The sequence below is a fragment of the Cnephaeus nilssonii genome, assembly GCF_951640355.1.
Source record: "Cnephaeus nilssonii genome assembly, chromosome: 2".
NCBI lineage: Eukaryota > Metazoa > Chordata > Mammalia > Chiroptera > Vespertilionidae > Cnephaeus > Cnephaeus nilssonii.
Window position 1 is genome coordinate 11,753,515 of NC_137073.1, and position 19,026 is coordinate 11,772,540.

The window sequence follows — 19,026 nt, forward strand, 5'->3', positions numbered from 1 at the left end:
GTCCGGCCATCTGGCCAGCCTGGCCAGGGGGAGGGGACATGGGCGGTTGGCTGGTCTGCCTGCTGGTTGAACTCCTGGTCGAGGGGGAAATTTGCATATTAGCCTTTTATTATATAGGATATACACTGAGTGGCCAGATTATTATGCGTTCAGAGGTCATAATAATCTGGCCACTCAGTGTATATTCTAAGCGGAAAGTAATAGTTACTATACCCAATCCTCAAATTGATCAAATGGTAATATTTCCCCCAAACATATTAGATCAACTTTGGGAAGCCCTGTTTTTCCTTCCTAAATGCTTGTCTATAATATGAACTTTACTAATGCCTTCATTAGTAGCTCGAAAGTGGCCGGGTCGAATAGAAGGTTTATTTATATGACTTACATTCCTGAAAAGCCAGCCATTGTAAAGCCCACTCTTGGCAAATTGCTGGCACTCCTGCCTATATTTATGTGCTAGATTCTTCAGTCATAGGACTGATTTCACTGATTAAGTGATACCTCTTTTCTGAGGAGATTTCATTAAGCCTCTCTCCTTCAAAGGCAAGGTAATTTATTGGGGTCAGCTTTGCATTGTATCTTATGTTTTTCTATGGAGATTGCCATTTTGTCACTTGCCATTCTTAGGGATTTGCCACATTAAAGTTTTTATCTTTATCTTAGTGGCGAATAGCAGTTTAGAAAGAAAAGATACAGCTCTGGTTATGAAGGTCCTATCTGCTAAATGAGTAAGGGAAAATGACTTCCAAATAATTTGGCCTGTCTTTTCACTTTGCCATGCGGTTGAATAAAGGCATATCTGTATTTCTGTCAAGGGTAGGTTTACCTTGGATTTGAAGGGAATGGGCCCGTCTCAGAACTCTAAAAGGATCAGATCATTTGGGGCTTGAAGTCCTCTTTTAGGAACATCATAATCATACCCAGCATCTACTGCTTTGTTTTAAAAAAGTATCAAACTGATGGTGGTTTCAGTTATAGAAATTGTTAGGGATGCGGGGAGCTACCTCTTCTTAGGGCACGTAAGGTTTCCAGAGAAGAGTTTTTATCCCGCCCCACCTCCCCACCTCCCAGAGGTACATGGGCTGTTTTAATGGCAAAATTTATGTTTTGTTTTTTTAATTGTTGTTTCTTTGTTTTCAGTTCCCAGTTCTTCAGGACAATTTAGACGTTTATCTGGGGTTACAGCAGTTTATAGTTACTTCAGGGTCAGGTAAACTGGTTTTATTTTCTAATTTAACCCACATGTAAAAAATGGACTAATATTGAATTATTTCCTTCTTTGCTGTCAGAACATGATTTTTCTCTCTACTGCCACTTCCCTGCAGCATTGTCTCCCCAACTTGTTAATAGAAAGAAATCATGATGGGGAGGTAAAGGATGAGGCTCTGACAATATATTCCAGAGAGGTGTTTCAGTGAGTGAGGGGAGATAATTTGGAGCAAAAGGGTAGAGCTTTTTGAAAACCCTAGCAAATAGAATGTCGTTATGTCTTTTAAACCAGCAAGTATGCTAGGAAAAAGCAACTCTGGACTTTGCTGTGACGGACTCCTTCTTCTCTGGTATTTAGAATCCAGTAGCGCATAGAAGCAACTCAAAGCAGGCAAACTATGGTGGAACATGCTGATGCTAGTAAATGCTAGCTTTCCTGTTGTAAGCGGCCCTGCGCGCCTCTGGCCATAGCTAGTGGAAAAGGCTCTGGCCTGCCATTTACAGGTTTCACCTAGTTGGGGTTTAGGGTTAGCGTTTTTTTTTTCCCTTTGGTTATTCTATTAATAGTAATAATAGTAACCTTCATTTGTAGAACACGCATTATGTACCTGGCACTATATTTTGCTTATGTTATCTATATATACTAGAGACCCGGTGCACGACAGTTGTGCACTTGCGGCAGGGCGGGGGTGGGGGTGGGGGGAAGGACAGGGTCCCTCAGCCCGGCCTTCTCACAGTCCGGGACCCCTTGGGGGATGTCTGACTGCTGCAGAGGCGGGAGGCTCCCACCACCGCCGCTGTGCTAAGGGCCCTACCCCTGTGGGAGCGCATTGACCACAGTGCAGCTCCTGCATTGAGTGTCTGCCCCCTGGTGGTCAACGTGTGTCATAGCGACTGGTCGTTCTGCTGTTTGGTCTAATTAGCATATTAGCTCTTTATTATATAGGATATATAAAAGCCTAAGTGACCTTTACAACTGAACAACCAGAATGACTTGACAACTGGAATGACCAGTCGACCAGTTGCTATGACATGCACTGACCATCAGGGGGGCAGATGCTCAGTGCAGGAACTGCCCCCTGGTGGTCAGTGCACTCCCACAGCCAACCTCACACGGCCAGCCAACCTCCCCCCATGCTATCCCCCAGCCGGCAAACCTGCCGCTGTCTCTCCCCCCCCCCGTCCCTCCCCCTGTCTGGCAGGCCCTGTCCTGCAGCCGACAGGCCCTGGCTGGCCTGGTCCAGATCGGGACTGGGCGAGACTCCCCGATAGGCCCTGATTGCTGGCCAGGCCTAGGGACCCCAACAGTGCATGAATTTTGTGCACTGTGCCTCTAGTATAGGATAAAAGGCTAAGTGACTGACCGTCCGCCCATCCGACTGTCCAACCGTCTGACTGACCGACTGGCTGGTACATATGACGCATACTGGCAGTTGAAAAATAAACGTTGATTCGCACATGTGCGATACGTAAAAAGCTTCCATTGAATTTCTTAATAGTATTACTCCTTCGGGAATGCCATGTCATAAATTAAAATTGAAAGTAGGTGTAATCATCATGCCACTGAGAAATCTTAATAGAAATGGGGTCTTTGTAATGGTACTAGATTTATTATCAAAAGATTGCGACCTAACATAATCGAAGCTGAAGTATTAACAGGATCTGCAGAAGGAGAGGTTGTTCTGATTCCAAGAATTGATTTGTCCCCGTCTGACACTGGCCTCCCATTTAAATTAATTCGAAGACAGTTTCCCAGGATGCCAGCATTTGCTATGACTATTAATAAATCACAAGGACAAATTCTAGACAGAGTAGGAATATTCCTACCTGAACCCGTTTTCGAACATGGTCAGTTATATGTTGCTTTCTCTTGAGTTCGAAAAGCATGTGACGTTAAAGTTAAAGTTATATATACTTCATCACAAGGGAAATTAGTCAAGCACTCTGAAAGTGTTTTTACTCTTAATGGGAGATATTAGAATAAGTTTAACCAATTTATCAGTCATTGTTTTTATTAATGTTGTTTTTATATCATGTTTTTGTTTTTATATCATATCTTTGTTGTTGTTCTATCATGTTATTTATTAACCAATTTATATATTATTTTCATATACATTTTACTAATTTTCTTTCATCTCTGACACTTGTACTATAGAGAAAGGGCGAGTAGTGATATTAAAATATTTCTTCTAATTAATTACCTTTCAATGTGCATGAATTCGTGCACTGGGCCACTAGTTTTATACTAGAGGCCCAGTGCACGAAATTTGTGCACAGGGGTGGGAGGGTGTCCCTTAGCCCGGCCTGCACCCTCTCCTATCTGGGACCCCTTGGAGGATGTCCGACTGCCGGTTTAGGCCCGATCCCTCAGGGACATCCCTCTTACAATCTGGGACTGCTGGCTCCTAACCACTTGCCTGCCTGCCTGCCTGATTGCCCCTAACCGCTTCTGCCTGTCAGCCCGATCGCCCCCTAACCACTCCCCTGCCAGCCTGGTCACCCCCAACTGCCCTCCCCTGCCGGCCTGGTCACCCCCAACTGCCCTCCCCTGCCGGCCTGGTTGCCCCCAACTGCCCTCCCCTGCAGGCCTGGTCGTCCACAACTGCCCTCCCCTGCCGGCCATCTTGTGACGATGCAGGGGCGGCTATCTTGTGACAACATGGGGGCGTCGTGCGAGGGCCACCTAGGTTTTTATTAGTATAGATAATTCTCTCATGCCCTATAAGGTGTAAGCACTAATACTAGTTACTCCTGTCTTACAAAGGAGGAAATCGATGTTCAGATAAGTTAATTTTCCAAAGCCACATAGCTTGTTAGTGCTAGTCTCAAGATGCTGTAATGGGGAATGATAAAAAATTGAATTAACTAAAATCTGACATTCATTATGTCACCTGAATGTTATATTGTGCTTATAAGCACACCTGTGCCCCTCCCCCCATCTGCTATAGTCATTTGACAGTGTTATCCTTAGAGGAGTCATGCCTGGCCTTGGCCAGCAGCACCTCTGTTGTGTAACTGTTGTTTCAGCCTGGCACAGAGCTGCCCAAGTGCAGCCCAGCTTCTGGGCGAACTTGTTATTCATGGCAGAGCCTCCATGGGAGTCTCTTTCTGAGACTGCCCTTTTTGGTGGCCTGTGACGGCTTGTTTCCATGACTAGATTAGCTTCCAAATAATTCACTGGGCCCCAGGAGGTTGATGGGACTTGGCATGTCCCAAGTATAGGCCCTGGTTTTGTTGATAGGATAAGGACAGCTTATACAGAACTTTAAAAACGACCACTTTTTAAAGAAAACATTTCTGTAAAATATGCTGTCAATATTATTGAAAATCATTTGACTGTACAAATGCTGCATATTTTTCCAGAATTCACTCTTGGGAAAACTGTGCCCTGGTTGTCTCTCCTAGAAGGTAGTCAATCTCCTGAAGACATTATTATTGATCTTAAAAATAAAAAAATGGAGTATGTATCTCTCCCCTACCTAAAAACAGGATTGATCCCTGAGTTTCCCTTTTAGAATTATAGCTGACTTTTTTACATTATACTGAATTTGTCTCCAGGTAAAAATCTGCAGTGATTTTTAAGTCCTTTTTCTGAGACACAGCTGATAACTTAAAGCTGCTCTTCTGAGAAAGATAATCTGATTTATTTTTCCGTATATAAAATACCATATACCTGCTCTCATTGAAGCCCATTTACTGGTAATTTCACAGTGCGCTTGGCTCTTCCAGATCACTTAGAAATCTCATTCCTAGCCTGATCTTTAGTGTGTAATCCAATGGCAAACCTCTCAGGCCAGAGAAATACTTCTTTCTTGTTTTAAATCGAGCTCTCTTATCCATGATGAAGCATTCCCTCATTTCTAAGTGGCTCAAAAGCCAAGTTTCCAGTGCAAAGGCTATTAAAAAGTGGGACTCTAAGTACATTCTGTCCCTAGTTCCCATGGCCATTCACCCCTCAAATAACCTTCATGCTATGCTGTATTAGTTAGCCTATTGCCTCATAACAGAAACCCTGGTATCCTTTCTTCAATGGCCCTCTTTTCCATTCCCATTTATCTAGCTAGTCTTTAATTCTAGCATCTTCTCTGGAGCCTATATGTGGATGGGTCTCATTCTTACTCTACTTCTCCCTCCTTCCACTTCCTCAGTGAAGTTCATGGAGAGTGTGTGGCCACAGCAGATGGGTTACTGTGTGCTCTCTCACCCCTCAGGTGCCCTCTCACCCCTCAGGTGCCTTCCCCTTGCTGTTCGTCTTTCCCCCATTGGTGGTTTGAGAAACCTCTCGTTGTGAGTGTGCCCCTTGTATTGCATTTGTGTCCTTACATGGCCTTGAAGTATTTGTTCTGTATGTATCTGGCTATGCTACTGCTCGATGACATCTTCACTCATTGGAGTGGTATTTCTGCTCTAAGTAATAACCCCGTTAGCTTTTCTGTTTAGCCATGCAGACTTTCCTGCCTAAGAGATTGCTTCATGTAGAATACTATGTAAGATTTTTGGACTTCTATTCTTTGTTCCCCTGGGGTTCATTTATGACTCGTTTGTTCTCTTGGGGCAGAATACTGCAAATGCTAATTTTCACACCTCCACCTCCCCAGCCCCTCAAACAGGACTGAATTACACATAAGATTACTAGGTTTCTATCCAGGGCGGTGATTTGACAGGGAGCTGTTCTTTGGATGTGGCTTACAGCGTATCTGGACAGCTTCAGGGGGCCTTGGTTTGTGGAAGACAGGACTTCAGTGTAGCTGTGACGTTTTCTCTCAAAAACCTGTTCTCTCCTAAAGGTCCCACTTTGCAGCTGTCTGATATTGGAGAGAAATCCAACCTTAGCCAAACAGAAGAAAATGTGGGTGGATCTGAATAGCTTTTCCCAGTGGGAACCCTGGCCTGCCTCCTCAAGTTGAGGTGGCGCCTTGCACGATGCAGTGGCAGTGGTGGTGTGCGCTTTCTAGGCTAGGGGAGGGCGAGGACTTGGATTAGTGGTGCTTACTGCCAGTGTGTTTGTCTGCCATGCAGACAGAGCAGGAAACAGCAGCTGCAGTTTTTATTAATATGCACCTTAGATGGCACATATGTGTTAAGTTGAATTATATGGAATTGTAGTTTTGTTAGGTCAGAAGTGGTCAAATGTCAGCAATTTCATATGGTTCAAACTTCTATCTCTCTCTATATAAAAGGCTAATATGCTAAGTGTTCCTCCAACCACCAGACCGGTTGCTATGACACGCACTCACCACCAGGGGGCAGACGCTCAATGCAGGAGCTGCGGTGATGCACACTGGCCATTTACAAAGAAATAGCACTGTGGACCTGGTGCCAGCAAACCAACACTTGGCTTCCCCCAAGTGGGAGACAGGCCCCACCACCACCCCAGAGTGACAGCCCACCAAATCGCAGCCAATGCTGGCGAGACCCCATGGCGCAAAATGCGTCATATAGCAATGCCCTTCTTCCTCTCCCTAGCAACTAGCCTCCTTGGAGTTTCTTCAGCCCAGGAACACAACTTGCTTTATAGCCAGGTGGAAACATTTTACACTTTAACCAAATGTCTGTGAAGCATTTTCACATGCCTCATCTCATTTGATCCTCACAGAAGTCCTGGATTAGGTAGATAGGAGACATGGTAGAATCCTATTTTCTTTCTTTTTTTTTTTCTTTTTTAAATTTCTTTATTGATTAAGATATCACATATTTGTCCTCATCCCCCCTTTCCCATCCCACACCCCTCCCCACACATGCCCCCACCGCCCTGTTGTCATTAACCGCTGGTTAGGCTCATATGCTTGCACACAAGTCCCTTGGTTGATCTCTCCCCTTTACCCCCACCCTCCCCTACCCTCCCTCTGAGGCCTGACAGTCTGATCCATGCCTCCTTGTAGAATCCTATTTTCTTTTCATTAGCCAGAAAACAGAGATTTAGAAAGTTTAGAAACTTGACCCGACTGAAAAGAAGAAATGGTGGAACTTGAAAATGACTTCAGGTTTTCTCATTGTGCAGAATATAGTCAAACACTGATACAGTTATATATTTTACCGTTTGTTCTCCCTGCATGATCTACAATAATAATCTGCTTTGTGTTGATATTTACTGCTGTGTTCCTGACAATTACCTGAAAGAGAAGTTGGGGTGCTTCACTGGGCTGGAAAAAGTTTAGCTAAATCAGAAAGCAGGTCTAATTAAGCGAGTTTATTCTATATATAAAAAGGCTAGTGCTCACTTTGGCAGCACATCTACTAAAATTGGAATGATACAGAGAAGGTTGGCATGACCCCTGGGCATGGATGACATGCAAATTCGTGAAGCGTTCCATATTTTTTAAAGGAAAAAAAAAAAGGCTAAGTTGACTCGCGCATGCGCGATACATATAAAGCTCTTGCTGGCGCCCACCGCACACATGTGTTTCCATCTGTCATTGTTGATTGTGAATTTGGTTGACACTTCTATTAGAGAGAAAGGGCGAATAGTGATATTAAAATATTTCCTTTCAAAGTGCATGAATCCGTGCACTGGGCCTCTAGTAGTTTAATAAAACTCACACATAGCAGTTCCGAGCTGTTTTTCCTTTGTAGGTATTATTCCATGTTGGACAGATTAGGGCAGGTTTATAGAGGGGAATAACCTGGATGACAAGGATTCTCAGAAGGAGGGTGGCATGGGTAATGGAAGGGACCCTGGGCATGTATTTCAGGCAAGAGGAGATTTTGCAGGAATGGTACCCTGTCTTCACATCTCTCCCAAGAATGTAGTGTGTCATCAGGCTTAGGCTTGTTTTGTGTCCTACCCTCCGGTGGTGAGACAAGGGGTAATGAGAAGGAATTATAGGAAGACAGATTTCCCTCCCGTGTTGTTGTATTTTGTTTTGTTTTTTTAATTGACTTCAGAGAGAAAGGGTGAGGGAGACAGAGAAACATCAATGATGAGAGAGAATCATTGATCCGCAGCCTCCTGCACACCCCCCACTGGGGACTGAGCCGCAGCCTCAGGCATGTGCCCTGACCAGGAATCAAACCATGATATCCTGATTCATAGGTTGACAGTCAACCACTGAGCCACACCAGCCAGGGTCCCGTGTTTTTGACCAAGCTGTTCAGAGATGGAAGTCTCCCTCTAGAGGGATTGGGCTTTTCATCATCCAGTGGAGGTGTCCAGGAAGAGGTTGAAGGGCAGGAGGGAAGGGGCAGTGCTGGGGACAGAGGGGAAGAGTGCAAGGCCTGGGAACAATACCTTTTCCCTTCATTGCTTTTCAGAGAGAGTGGAATGGAGTAAGGGGGAGAGAGAAACATTGATGTGGGAGAGACACATCAACTGGGTTACCTTCTGCATGAGCCCCAACCGGGGTCAGGGAGCAAACCTGCAACTCAGTTACGTGCCCTTAACTGGGCATTGAACCTGCGACCCCTCAATTCTCGGGCCAACCAGGGCTGGGCATAATACTTTTAAGCTGCCTAAGAGAGACAGAATGTTTCTCTTCATACTTAAAATATTTAAGAACCTAGTTCTTAGGTATATCTAAGGGTACCTAGTTCTAGATATTAAGTGCAACAAATACGTTGAAAACTAGTGATCAAGTGGAACTTGGTGGGAGATGGAGTGGAAGATGAAGACAGGTGCATACAGGGAGAGGAGGGGCTATTATACTAATTCAAAACCTGCCCATGTGGCTCTTTGGACGTTCCTTTTGGGCCTGTACCATGACCACATCCACTTCCCGGGTGTGTGTGTGTGTGTGTGTTTTTAAATTACTTTTTTATTGATTTCAGAGAGGAAGGGAGAGGGAGAGAGAGATAGAAACATCAATGATGAGAGAGAACCATGGATCGGCTGCCTCCTGCACGCCCCCCACTGGGGATTGAGCCCACAACCCGGGCATGGCTGGGAATCGAACCGTGACCTCCTGGTTCATAGGTCTATGCTCAACCATTGAGCCACTGCAGCCGGGCTTCGGTGTGTTTTTCATCAGGGTTTATTTCCCACAGAGCCCTGAGGAGTGGCTGCTGTGCAGGGGAACAGCAGGTTTTAGAAGTTTACCCTGGGAGTCGGTTACCTCTGGACATTCAGGAGTATCATTGTGTTCCTTTTGTTACCTGGAGAGAGGAGGGAGGGGCAGTGTTCCCTCTCACATGACCCAGCATGACAGAAATGCCTCCTGGTCCGGTGTGTTCCCTGGGCTCCTCTGGCTGGCAGCGTGGCCGTCCTCCTCTTGCTTGGGTTGGGAGCTGCTCACTCTTCTGGACGCCCACCTGTGCTTAGACTGAGCTTAGGACACCTGCTCTGCCCCGGAAATGTGACTCAGGTTGGGCAAGTTACCAGACCTCCCTGAGGATGTTTCCTTGTGTGTAAAATTGGTGGCATCCATCCTTCACAGGGTCAGGAGGAATCAGATAGGTGCTTGGTGCACATCGCTACCCTCCCTCCCCGGCTGTCCGGCTGTCTTCCTCTGCTGTCTGTCCTTCCCTCTGGCTCTGGACTGCATGTGGGTCTGGCTTCCCTGCTCAGTCCCAGAAAGCAGCCTGTGTTTCAAGGGTTGGTTTAGTACGTGTAGATTGCCTGGGTGAGCGGTTGTCTGTCATGGTCACCACAGCACGTTCTTCCTGAAAACCTGCCTGAGGTGCTCTGTTCCAGGACACAGGCTGAACATCACCGCGGAGAACGACTGCCGGCGCTTGCACTGCTCCCTCAGAGACCTGAGCTCCCTGCTGCAGGCCGTGGGCCGCTTAGCTGAGTACTTCACCGGAGACATGTTTGCTGCGCGGTTCAGCGATGCCCTCACCGTCGTGGAGAGGTAGGCTGGCAGCGACATCATGGAGTCATTCCCTCTCCCGAGCTCAGTTGTACCAGCTTCTGCTCTGGTGCTGGGTCAGTTAAGGCTCTGCGTGTGTAAAAAGAATGTGGAGCGATTACTGGACCTCTCGGAACTTCTGTTCCTTATGTGTAAAATGGAGTGGACAGTATCTTTAGGTTTATTCACTGTGAAGTTGAGATGACTGATACCATTCGTGTGTATATATATATATATATATATATATATATATATATATATATATATATATATTCCTCAAGTATAAATTTTAAAACTATAAAATTTCCGACAGAAAGAGACACGTTCTATCTGCGCTAACAACCATCGCGGGAAATGGGCCTGATGCGAGAGGAGGGAAGAGGACTCCAGAAGTAGAAGCTCTGTGGTTGGAAAGAGCATAGTTTTTGGACTCAGGAAACTGGTTAGATGAGATGAGGCACTTCGCACAGGGCCTAGCATGTGGCAGATAATAAATATAATTTTATTGAAGAACTTGTAATAGATACAAAGACAGGATTAGCCTCCAAAGAAACCAAGTGAGGTCAATCTTCATGTCTTTCCTCATAGGATGGAGAGGCATTAGGAATGCCTGTTAGTTAATAAAAGGCAGACACTATCCAGGTAGGCAGCCAGATGGCAGAGGTGGGATTTTCCTCTGTCCTGAGGCAGTAGGACTGGTTTTTCTAATCCTGTTAGGGTCCTAAGGAGTTAAACCTGGGCAGCCTCAAGCCTGGCTTTAGAGGTGCTTCCCGACCTTTCCTCCACTAGGCTCCTTTCATTACTCCTTCCCCTTGGGTCCTGCATAGGGTTTACAGATGCAGCTTTTGAGGACCGTTTTGTATTCCCTAGTTCTCCCCGCTCCTCCTCCTAGGCTTGGAGCTTGACTCCCCACTCAGGGTGTTATCAATGACACGGCTGCTGGGCCAGTGAAAGCTCCCCACCACGCTCACGAACTCCTACACTTAAAAAGTCATACCCTTGGCCCTAGTCGGTGTGGCTCAGTGGTTAGAGTATTGGCCTGTGCACCAAAGGGTCTAGGGCAGTGATGGGCAACCTTTAGAGCTTGGTGTGTCAAACTTCGCCAAAAAACTGAGCATAACTCGGGTAGTGTGTCACTTTGAGGAAAAAACTAACTCCAAGACTCTAGTCGCAAATGTTTCATCCTCAGGAGCAGCAAATGTTTCATCCTCGGCCGCGTGTCATCAGAAATGGCTACGCGTGTCAGTGCTGACACGCGTGTCATAGGTTCGCCATCACTGGTCTAGGGTTAAATTTTCTCTCAAGTGCACGTACTTGGGTTGCAGGTTCGATCCCCGGCCTCGGTAGGGGCAAGTGCAGAAGGCAACCAATGTGTCTCTCTCAAATCGATGTTGTTTTCTCTCTCTCTCTCTCCTCTCTCCCTCCCATCCACTCTCTCTTAAAATCAATGGGAAAATATCCTCGACTGAGGATTAACAAACAAACCTCCAAAAGAAGTTACAGCCTTGATACTAAGTGATAATATTGCTTCAGGGAACCTGTGAGTTGATTAGATCAAAACTATAGCTATGGATCCAGCCCAAAGTCAAGACACCTGCGGCTTTCACTGGCCCAGTAACCGTGCCATTGATAGCACCCTGAGGGGGGAGTCAGGCTCCAAGCCTAGTTACCTGCATATCAGCTTTTCTTTAACTGTTAAAAGCAGAGGTAACTAAGAATTTGAAATAAATCTTTAAAATCCAGATTAACATTATTAATAATAAAAGCAGCATACGGTCGTAAGACATTTTCAAAGGTGTTTATGCACATTTCTTTTTCATTCTATACTTTGAGGGGTAAATATTGTCACTTTATCTGTGAGTAAACTGTGGCCAGGGATGGTGAATGTCTTGCTTCAGATCACAGCTCATGAAAGGGAGCACCTGGACTTTAACCAGTTTCCTGAGTCCAAAAACTATGCTCTTTCCAACCACAGAGCTTCTACTTCTGGAGTGCTCTTCCCTCCTCTCGCATCAGGCCCATTTCCCGCGATGGTTGTTAGCGCAGATAGAACGTGTCTCTTTCTGTCGGAAGTTTTATAGTTTTTAAAATTTATACTCGAGGAATATATATCGAATGATATCAGTCATCTCAACTTCATAGTGAGATGATTGATCATAGATCCTGAATCATTATTTCATAGGTCCTTACACACATATCTTTCTACACCGATTAGGTTTGTAAGCTCAGTACTAAAGATATTTAGCTATCTTGTCTTCAATTTAAAACAAAGTGTGAGAGAAGGCTCCTTGTTATGATCTTAATAGCCAGTGTGATTAGCAGTGTTTCAACTTAGAGGTTACATAAACAAACCTAGTAATAAAACTGCTACACAGCCCTGGCCAGTGTGGCTTGGTGGAGCATCGTCCCGTACACCAAAAGGTGGCAGATTCTGTTCCCAGTCAAGGCACATAACCAGGTTGTAGGCGCTGTCCCCGGTTGGGGTGTGTGCAGGAGGCAACCGATCGGTGTTTCTCTCTCACATAAATGTTTCTCTCTCTCCCTCTCCCTTTCTCTCTCTAAAAATCAATAAAAAAAATTTTTTTTTAAACCCTGCCAAACAGACACATCTAGAAGTCAATTTTTAGTGATGAACATCATTAAAGAATGCTGTGTAATGTAAAAACAGAATGCAAAGTCCAATACTATATGATTTTACTTATATGAGGTATGTAGAGTAGTAAAATTCATAGAGACAGAAAAAAGAATGATGGTTGCCAGGGGCTAGGGGGTATGGAGAGTTATTTAATGGGTACAAGTTTTAGTTTGGAAAGAGGAAGAAAAGGTTCAGTGGCTGCACAGTGTCAATATACATAATGCCAGTGAACTGTGCACCTGCTGTGTGAGTGTAAGACACTGGGAGAGAAAGCATTAGATACCAGGTCCACGTTGGTGCGTTGCTTCGGGGAGGTGCCGTTCTGATTTCCAATGATCATCTGCACCCTTCCCAGGACCAGATTGGGAGCCCTCGGCTCTTTCACTCTCACTTTCTTGACTGACTTGACTGGCAGTGCCCCTTTCTGTCTGCTCCCCAGCCCTGCATAATTTGTGGCTTAAGCTGTGGATTTCTAATAAAGTCCTCTTTTTTCTCTGCATCCGAGAGAAGCATTTCTCAGAGCATGGTCCACATGCACCAGAGCCTCGGTGCTTTTCAGAGACGCATGTTTCCAGACCCTTCTACAACTGCATAGTTGGTCTGTGGGGTTGCACCAGGGAGCTGGCATTTGTAACAAGTTCCCCAGTTGTTCCTTATGTCAGTGAAGTTGGGGAACCCCTGCACCATTGGATTGAGGAAGAAGAGCACATGCTGTCCTCCCTGGCATCCAGCTCAGTTTTCTGACAGCAGGCACAGAGGGAACTCAGCCAGGTCTCCAGTTTTCCCCTCGACTCAAAGGAAAGTCTGTCTCTAATGACAGAGGCATTTCTACTTCCCAGTAGAGCTGGCTATTTGTTATTGTAGTTCATGCTCATTTTATGCAGTGAGCCCTTGGGCAACAGTGGGTTCAGCAGTTTGCTCCTGAAATAACTGTGCTTCAAGTTAAAAATACCTCAGTTAAATTCTAGAAACTCTTGCCTCCCACCCCAGAATTTGATCATGAATATTTTCACATATTCATAAACATTGTGTAGTTATATAGGGAAGACCCATATACCCATCATTTAAACAGTGCTATATTTTCTTTATCATATATCTATCCACCTGAAACACTTTTAAAAAATATATTATTTTTATTGATTTCAGAGAGGAAGGGAGAGTGAGAGAAAGAAACATCAAAGAGAGAGAATCATTGATCGGCTGCCTCCTGCACGCCCCCACTGGGGATTGAGCCCTCAACTCAGGCCTGTGCCCCTAACTGGAATCGAACCCGGGACCCTTCAGTCCACAGGCCGATGCTCTATCCACTGAGCCAGACCAGCTAGGGCAAACATTTACGTTTTAAAAAAATTTTTTATTGTGGTAAAATACACATAACAAAAATTTCCATTGTAATCATTTTTATTGTATGTAGTATATGAGAGTATATTCTCTGTGTTGGATATCTATATTATTTTCAAAAATTTTTGATACTATATGTAGTGGTTTAGTTAGTATCTTTGTATATAAATCTTTGTGCACATCTCAGATTATATCTTTGGGATAAGATTGAAGGTCTGGTCTCTATTCTTAGACCTTTGTTGGTACCTGTCTGTCTGTGTTATTTAAGTCCATAGCTGAATGTTTTTTCTTACCTTCTTCTTTGCCAACAGGTTGGTCAAAGTCACTCTGTATGGATCTCAGATAAAACTGTACAACATTGAAACTGCTGTGCCATCAGTATTGAAACCTGATCTCATTGATGTGTAAGTACAGAGTTAGATGTTTATATTCTCAGGAAATGTCCTCCAGCCCCAAATCTTTTATAGATAAAAAGAAACAGTAGTGGCTGCCATGAAGAGGAGTGAAACTCCCACTTCCAAACCTAGAAGAGGGAAAGGTTGTTTGATTGTATACACGGGGGCAGGGGTGGTTGGAGTGAGAGGACTTCATCAGGCAGACGAGAGCTGGGAGTAGAGGCTAGGAGTAGGCATTTCAGGAGGAGAGAACAGCACAAGCCAACGCAGTGTTGGGGAGTCACACAGTCTGGAGGTGGTGAGCAGCTTGTGTGGTGGGAGATGAGGCTGATAGCTATGTTGGGACAAAGTGGAAACACCTTGAATGCCATTAATCTCCTGTGGAACACTAGCTGAAACCAGTGTACAGAAGAGTTCCTTGGGGAAACACATTCCTTCAGAGACTGATGACAGAAGACGGCATAGGCTCGGGTATCTGCATGTTACACAAGAACTTCGGGTGATTTTGAAACAGGACATCCGTGGACCACACTATGAGAAACTTTATAGACGGTGGGAAGCCATTAGGAAAGTGACTCATAAAGTGATAGAGCAACGATTTTTAACCTTTTTCATCTCATGGCACATACAAACATTACTAAAATTACTAAAATTTTGCCGATCTGACAGAAAAACAAGTATAATTTTGATCCACCCCAGATGGCTGTTGTAATTTTTTTTATTTGACAATCTAAGGGAAAAGAGGTCAGTGCCCTGACTAAAATAGTCAGGTGTTGCATGTTTTAGAAATCCTTTCGGCATATTGATTTAAAATCACTGGGATAGAGGAATGGGGACAAGAGATGGGCCATATCCCAGAGATCACACTGCCCTAAGGCTTGTTCTAGACTGGAGCAGGGACTGGCAAGTGATGGCTGGTGCCAAATCCAGCCCACTACCAGCTTTTGTAAGTAAAGTTTTATTGGCACACAGCCATGCCCATTTATTTACATATTGTCTGTGGCTGCTTTTTCACTTCAGTGGCAGAATTGAATAGTTGTGAACAGGGTATAAGGCCTACAAAGTCTAAAATATACTGGATTTTACAGAAAAAGTTTGCTGACCCCTGTTCTAGAACATTCTTGAGCTGCAAATTAGGTAAATGATAGAAAGAGAATCTTTTTTACTATGGTGGTTTACATTTTTAAAAATATTGCTTTCCTTTTTGAGAATTTAAAGAAAGCTGCGAAGTTTCTCCTGAGAAAGATGCTAATTTCATAAACACTTCCTTGAAGACAATTTCAGGAAGTTGTAAGTCCCTTCCTTCAGCCTCTAAGAGCTCTACAAATCTGATAGATTGACTGAAATTCTCAGACTCAAAAGGCACACTCTGATGTCCTTCCTCCTTACTTTTGGTACTCAGAACTTAAAGGGACCAAAGGATTCTAAATACAAAATAACTGCCTGGTCACTATGAATTTTAAATTCTCAATACCTCTATTTTCTCTTTTTTGTTTTGTTATATGTTTTTATTGATTTCAGAGAGAGGAAGGGAGAGGGATAGAGAGATAGATAAATCAATAACAAGAGAGAATCATCGATTGGCTGCCTCCTGCACCCTCCCCCCTTACTGGGGATCAAGCCCACAACCCAGTCATGTGCCCTGACCAGGAATTGAACCGTGACCTACTGGTTCCTCGGTCGATTCTCAACTGCTGAGCCACACTGGCCAGGCCTCAATACTTGTATTTTCTTACTTTAAGGTACTTAGTACCTGCAGGAGGAAAATAAAATGAACTCTTATACTCTTAAGCTAGACTCATCAATTATAAATGTTTTGCCACATTTGCCCTTGTTACTTGTGCTCATCTCTCTGTGTACAAATGTGCACACATACATTTTTTGTGTGAGCTATTTGAAAATAAATTGCAGACAATATGTCACTTCACCAAGAAGTCCTTTAGCATGAATCTCCTAGTAACAAGGACATTCTTTTACATAACCATAATACTGCTAGAGGCCCAGCACACAAAATTCGTGCACAGGTATTGTCCCTAGGCCTGGCCTGCGATCAGGGCCATCTTCCTGGCTGCCAGCAGCCGGCCCTGTTCCCCGCTGCCACCCACCCCCTGTTCCCCAGACTATTGGAGCCTGCCGGTGGGGGAAGGGACTGAGAGGTCGGCTGTTCCCACCTGCTCGCCGGCCCCGCCCCTGCCGCAGGTTGCCCTCTGTGTGTGGGGCGACTGGCAGGGTGGGAGCCTTGGCCTGGCGCCTCCCGTGTTCCTGGCCACCCACCCCCAGTTCCTCATTCGCCATTGGGCGATGGGAGCCTGTAGGCCAGGGAAAGGGACCAAGAGGTAGTCAGAGCGCCTCATAGTGACTGGTTGAGCAGTCATACTGGTCTTTCCACCATTAGGGTCAATTTGCATATTCCCCTTTTATTATATAGGACTAGAGGCCCAGTGCATGATTGAATCATGCACGTGTAGGGTCCCCTACACGCTTTCGCTTTCGATCATGGGGGAGCTGGGTGCCTGTCCGCTGGTGCACCAGGCCTTTCAGAAGTCTCCGACGTGGCAGAGGCTTCTGAAAGGCCTGGTGCCTGAGCTGACAGGCACCCAGCTCCCACGCTTTTGCTTTCGACCGCTGGTGCCTGAGCGGACAGGCACCCAGCTCCCACACTTTTGCTTTCGACTGCTGGTGCACCAGGCCTTTCAGAAGCCTCTGGCGCGGCGGAGGCTTCTGAAAGGCCTGGTGCCTGAGCGGACAGGCACCCAGCTCCCACGCTTTTGATGGTCCGCGGTGGGACGTGAGGCCCCTTCTGTGCCACAGCACAGCCATGGTGCAGATGCGAGCTCAGCGTCCCGCCGGCCCAATCGGCTACCCCGGCCACCCCGAGTCCCGCCCCCCCGCACCTCCTGGCCAATCACGGGCATAGCGAAGGTACAGTCAATTTGCATATTTGTCTATTATTAGGTAGGATTATCAACAGTCAAAAACTGTCATGGATACAGCAATATCATGTAGTATTTTTGAAAGAATACGTACACATATGCATATATATTTGTATATATTCCATATTTGAATTTCCCCAATTGTCCCAGGAATGTTCTTTTTTTCTTTTTATTTAAAACCTACCTAATTATGAATCACAATTTAAATTTGTCTCTTATAATCTAGAACACTTCTCCCAATTGTGCATGTTGCAGGGAAGAGGAATGGAAAGAGGCAGGGAGAGAGGGAGAGACCTTTTAGAGATTCAGCCCTTAAAATTTGTTTTTTAAAGCAAATCTTAAGAATCTGGATTTGTCCAGTTGTTTTTCCACGGTAGTACTAGATTGAGGTCAGACGTTTTTAGCAAGAATACTACATAGGTGGTGGTGTGTCCTTCCTCTTGTATCTTGTCTGGAGGTCATTGAGGTCAATTTGCCCTGTAATTGTTGATGCTAAGTTTGATTTTAAAACGCCTTTGTCCTAGTGCTGTACCATTGAAAGATCCTAGTAGCAATGAACCCCCAGTAGCAATACCCCTAGTATCCAGGCTCTTGGTTTCTAAGGCACATTCTCCACTAAAAGGAACCAGAGCTCCTTGGAGAAATGTTCCGTGTGTGGGGCAGGGTGATCCTGGAAAATCTTACTCAGTAAGGAGGGAGGTGCTCAGTGAATGTCAGGAACAAGGAAAGGGAAACAGGGACTAGCTTGAAAGGATTTTCCCCAGCCGGACTTGATAATTTGATCATCAAGAAAGAATAAGATGGTAATAGATCATAACCTTGAGTATAAGAATCCATGCATCTACAGTGATTTAAAAAAAGATGGGGCCTTAGCCGGTTTGGCTCAGTGGATAGAGCATCAGCCCTTGAACTGAAGGTCCCAGGTTCGATTCCGGCCCACATGCCCGGGTTGTGGGCTCGATCCCCAGGAGGAGGAGGCAGCCGATCAATGATTCTCTCTCATCATGGATGTTTCTATATCTCTCTCTCCCTCTTCCTTCCTCTCTGAAATCAGTAAAAATATATTTAAAAAAAATAAAAAAAGATGGGGAGGGAAAGCTCTTTTTTACAGAATAATGCCAGCTAATGAACAGGAAAAGAAAGATAGAATTAGAAAAATCAGAATTAGAGTTGTCCCTAGCCAGAGAGAACATAGGGTCTGATGGTGAATCTTAGGGCAAGCTTCCTTACAAAGCTCTAATACACGGTAGTTGTCTGCACCCGGGCCTGTAGCTATGGATGTTACATTTTTACTAGTTCCCAGAGTCAGCACATTATCACTCAAGTTCTTTGGTTCTGTTTTTTTATTTATCACTAGGGCCCCAGTGCACAAATTTGTGCACCTGGAAAGAAACTGTGGGCCGCGAGGCTGTGGTGGGCACAGGGGTAGGTCTTGGCCCATCCTCTGTGTCCCCACCCGGCCCTTCCACCCGCAGCCCCTGGTTCCCTGTCTGCCAGCAGCCCCATTTCCGCTGCTGCTCCCATGCACTGACTGTGCGGGCTCCGCTCGCACCCGCTGACTGCGCGGAGCAATTGGGGCCAGTGCCAGCAGCGGGTGCAAGCAGGGTCGGCGCCATCAGTGGGTGCGAGTGGCTGCTGCTGTCCTGATTGCCCCTTAGGAGTAGGGGGAGGTGAAGAAGCCCTCAGGTGCGATCGGGGCTGGCAGCTGCTGCTCGCACCCACTGACGGCG

At 45.4% G+C, this 19,026-nt stretch overlaps 1 protein-coding gene across 1 annotated transcript in view; it reads left to right on the forward strand.

Moving 5' to 3' along the window:
* Positions 1-19,026, forward strand: part of XPO6 (exportin 6) — a 129,417-nt gene that overhangs the window by 86,041 nt on the left and 24,350 nt on the right. Inside the window, exons 12-14 of the mRNA XM_079784684.1 lie at positions 1,141-1,210; positions 9,836-9,995; positions 14,280-14,372. Coding sequence (XP_079640810.1) covers positions 1,141-1,210; positions 9,836-9,995; positions 14,280-14,372 — 323 coding nt within the window. The remainder of the gene's footprint in view (positions 1-1,140; positions 1,211-9,835; positions 9,996-14,279; positions 14,373-19,026) is intronic.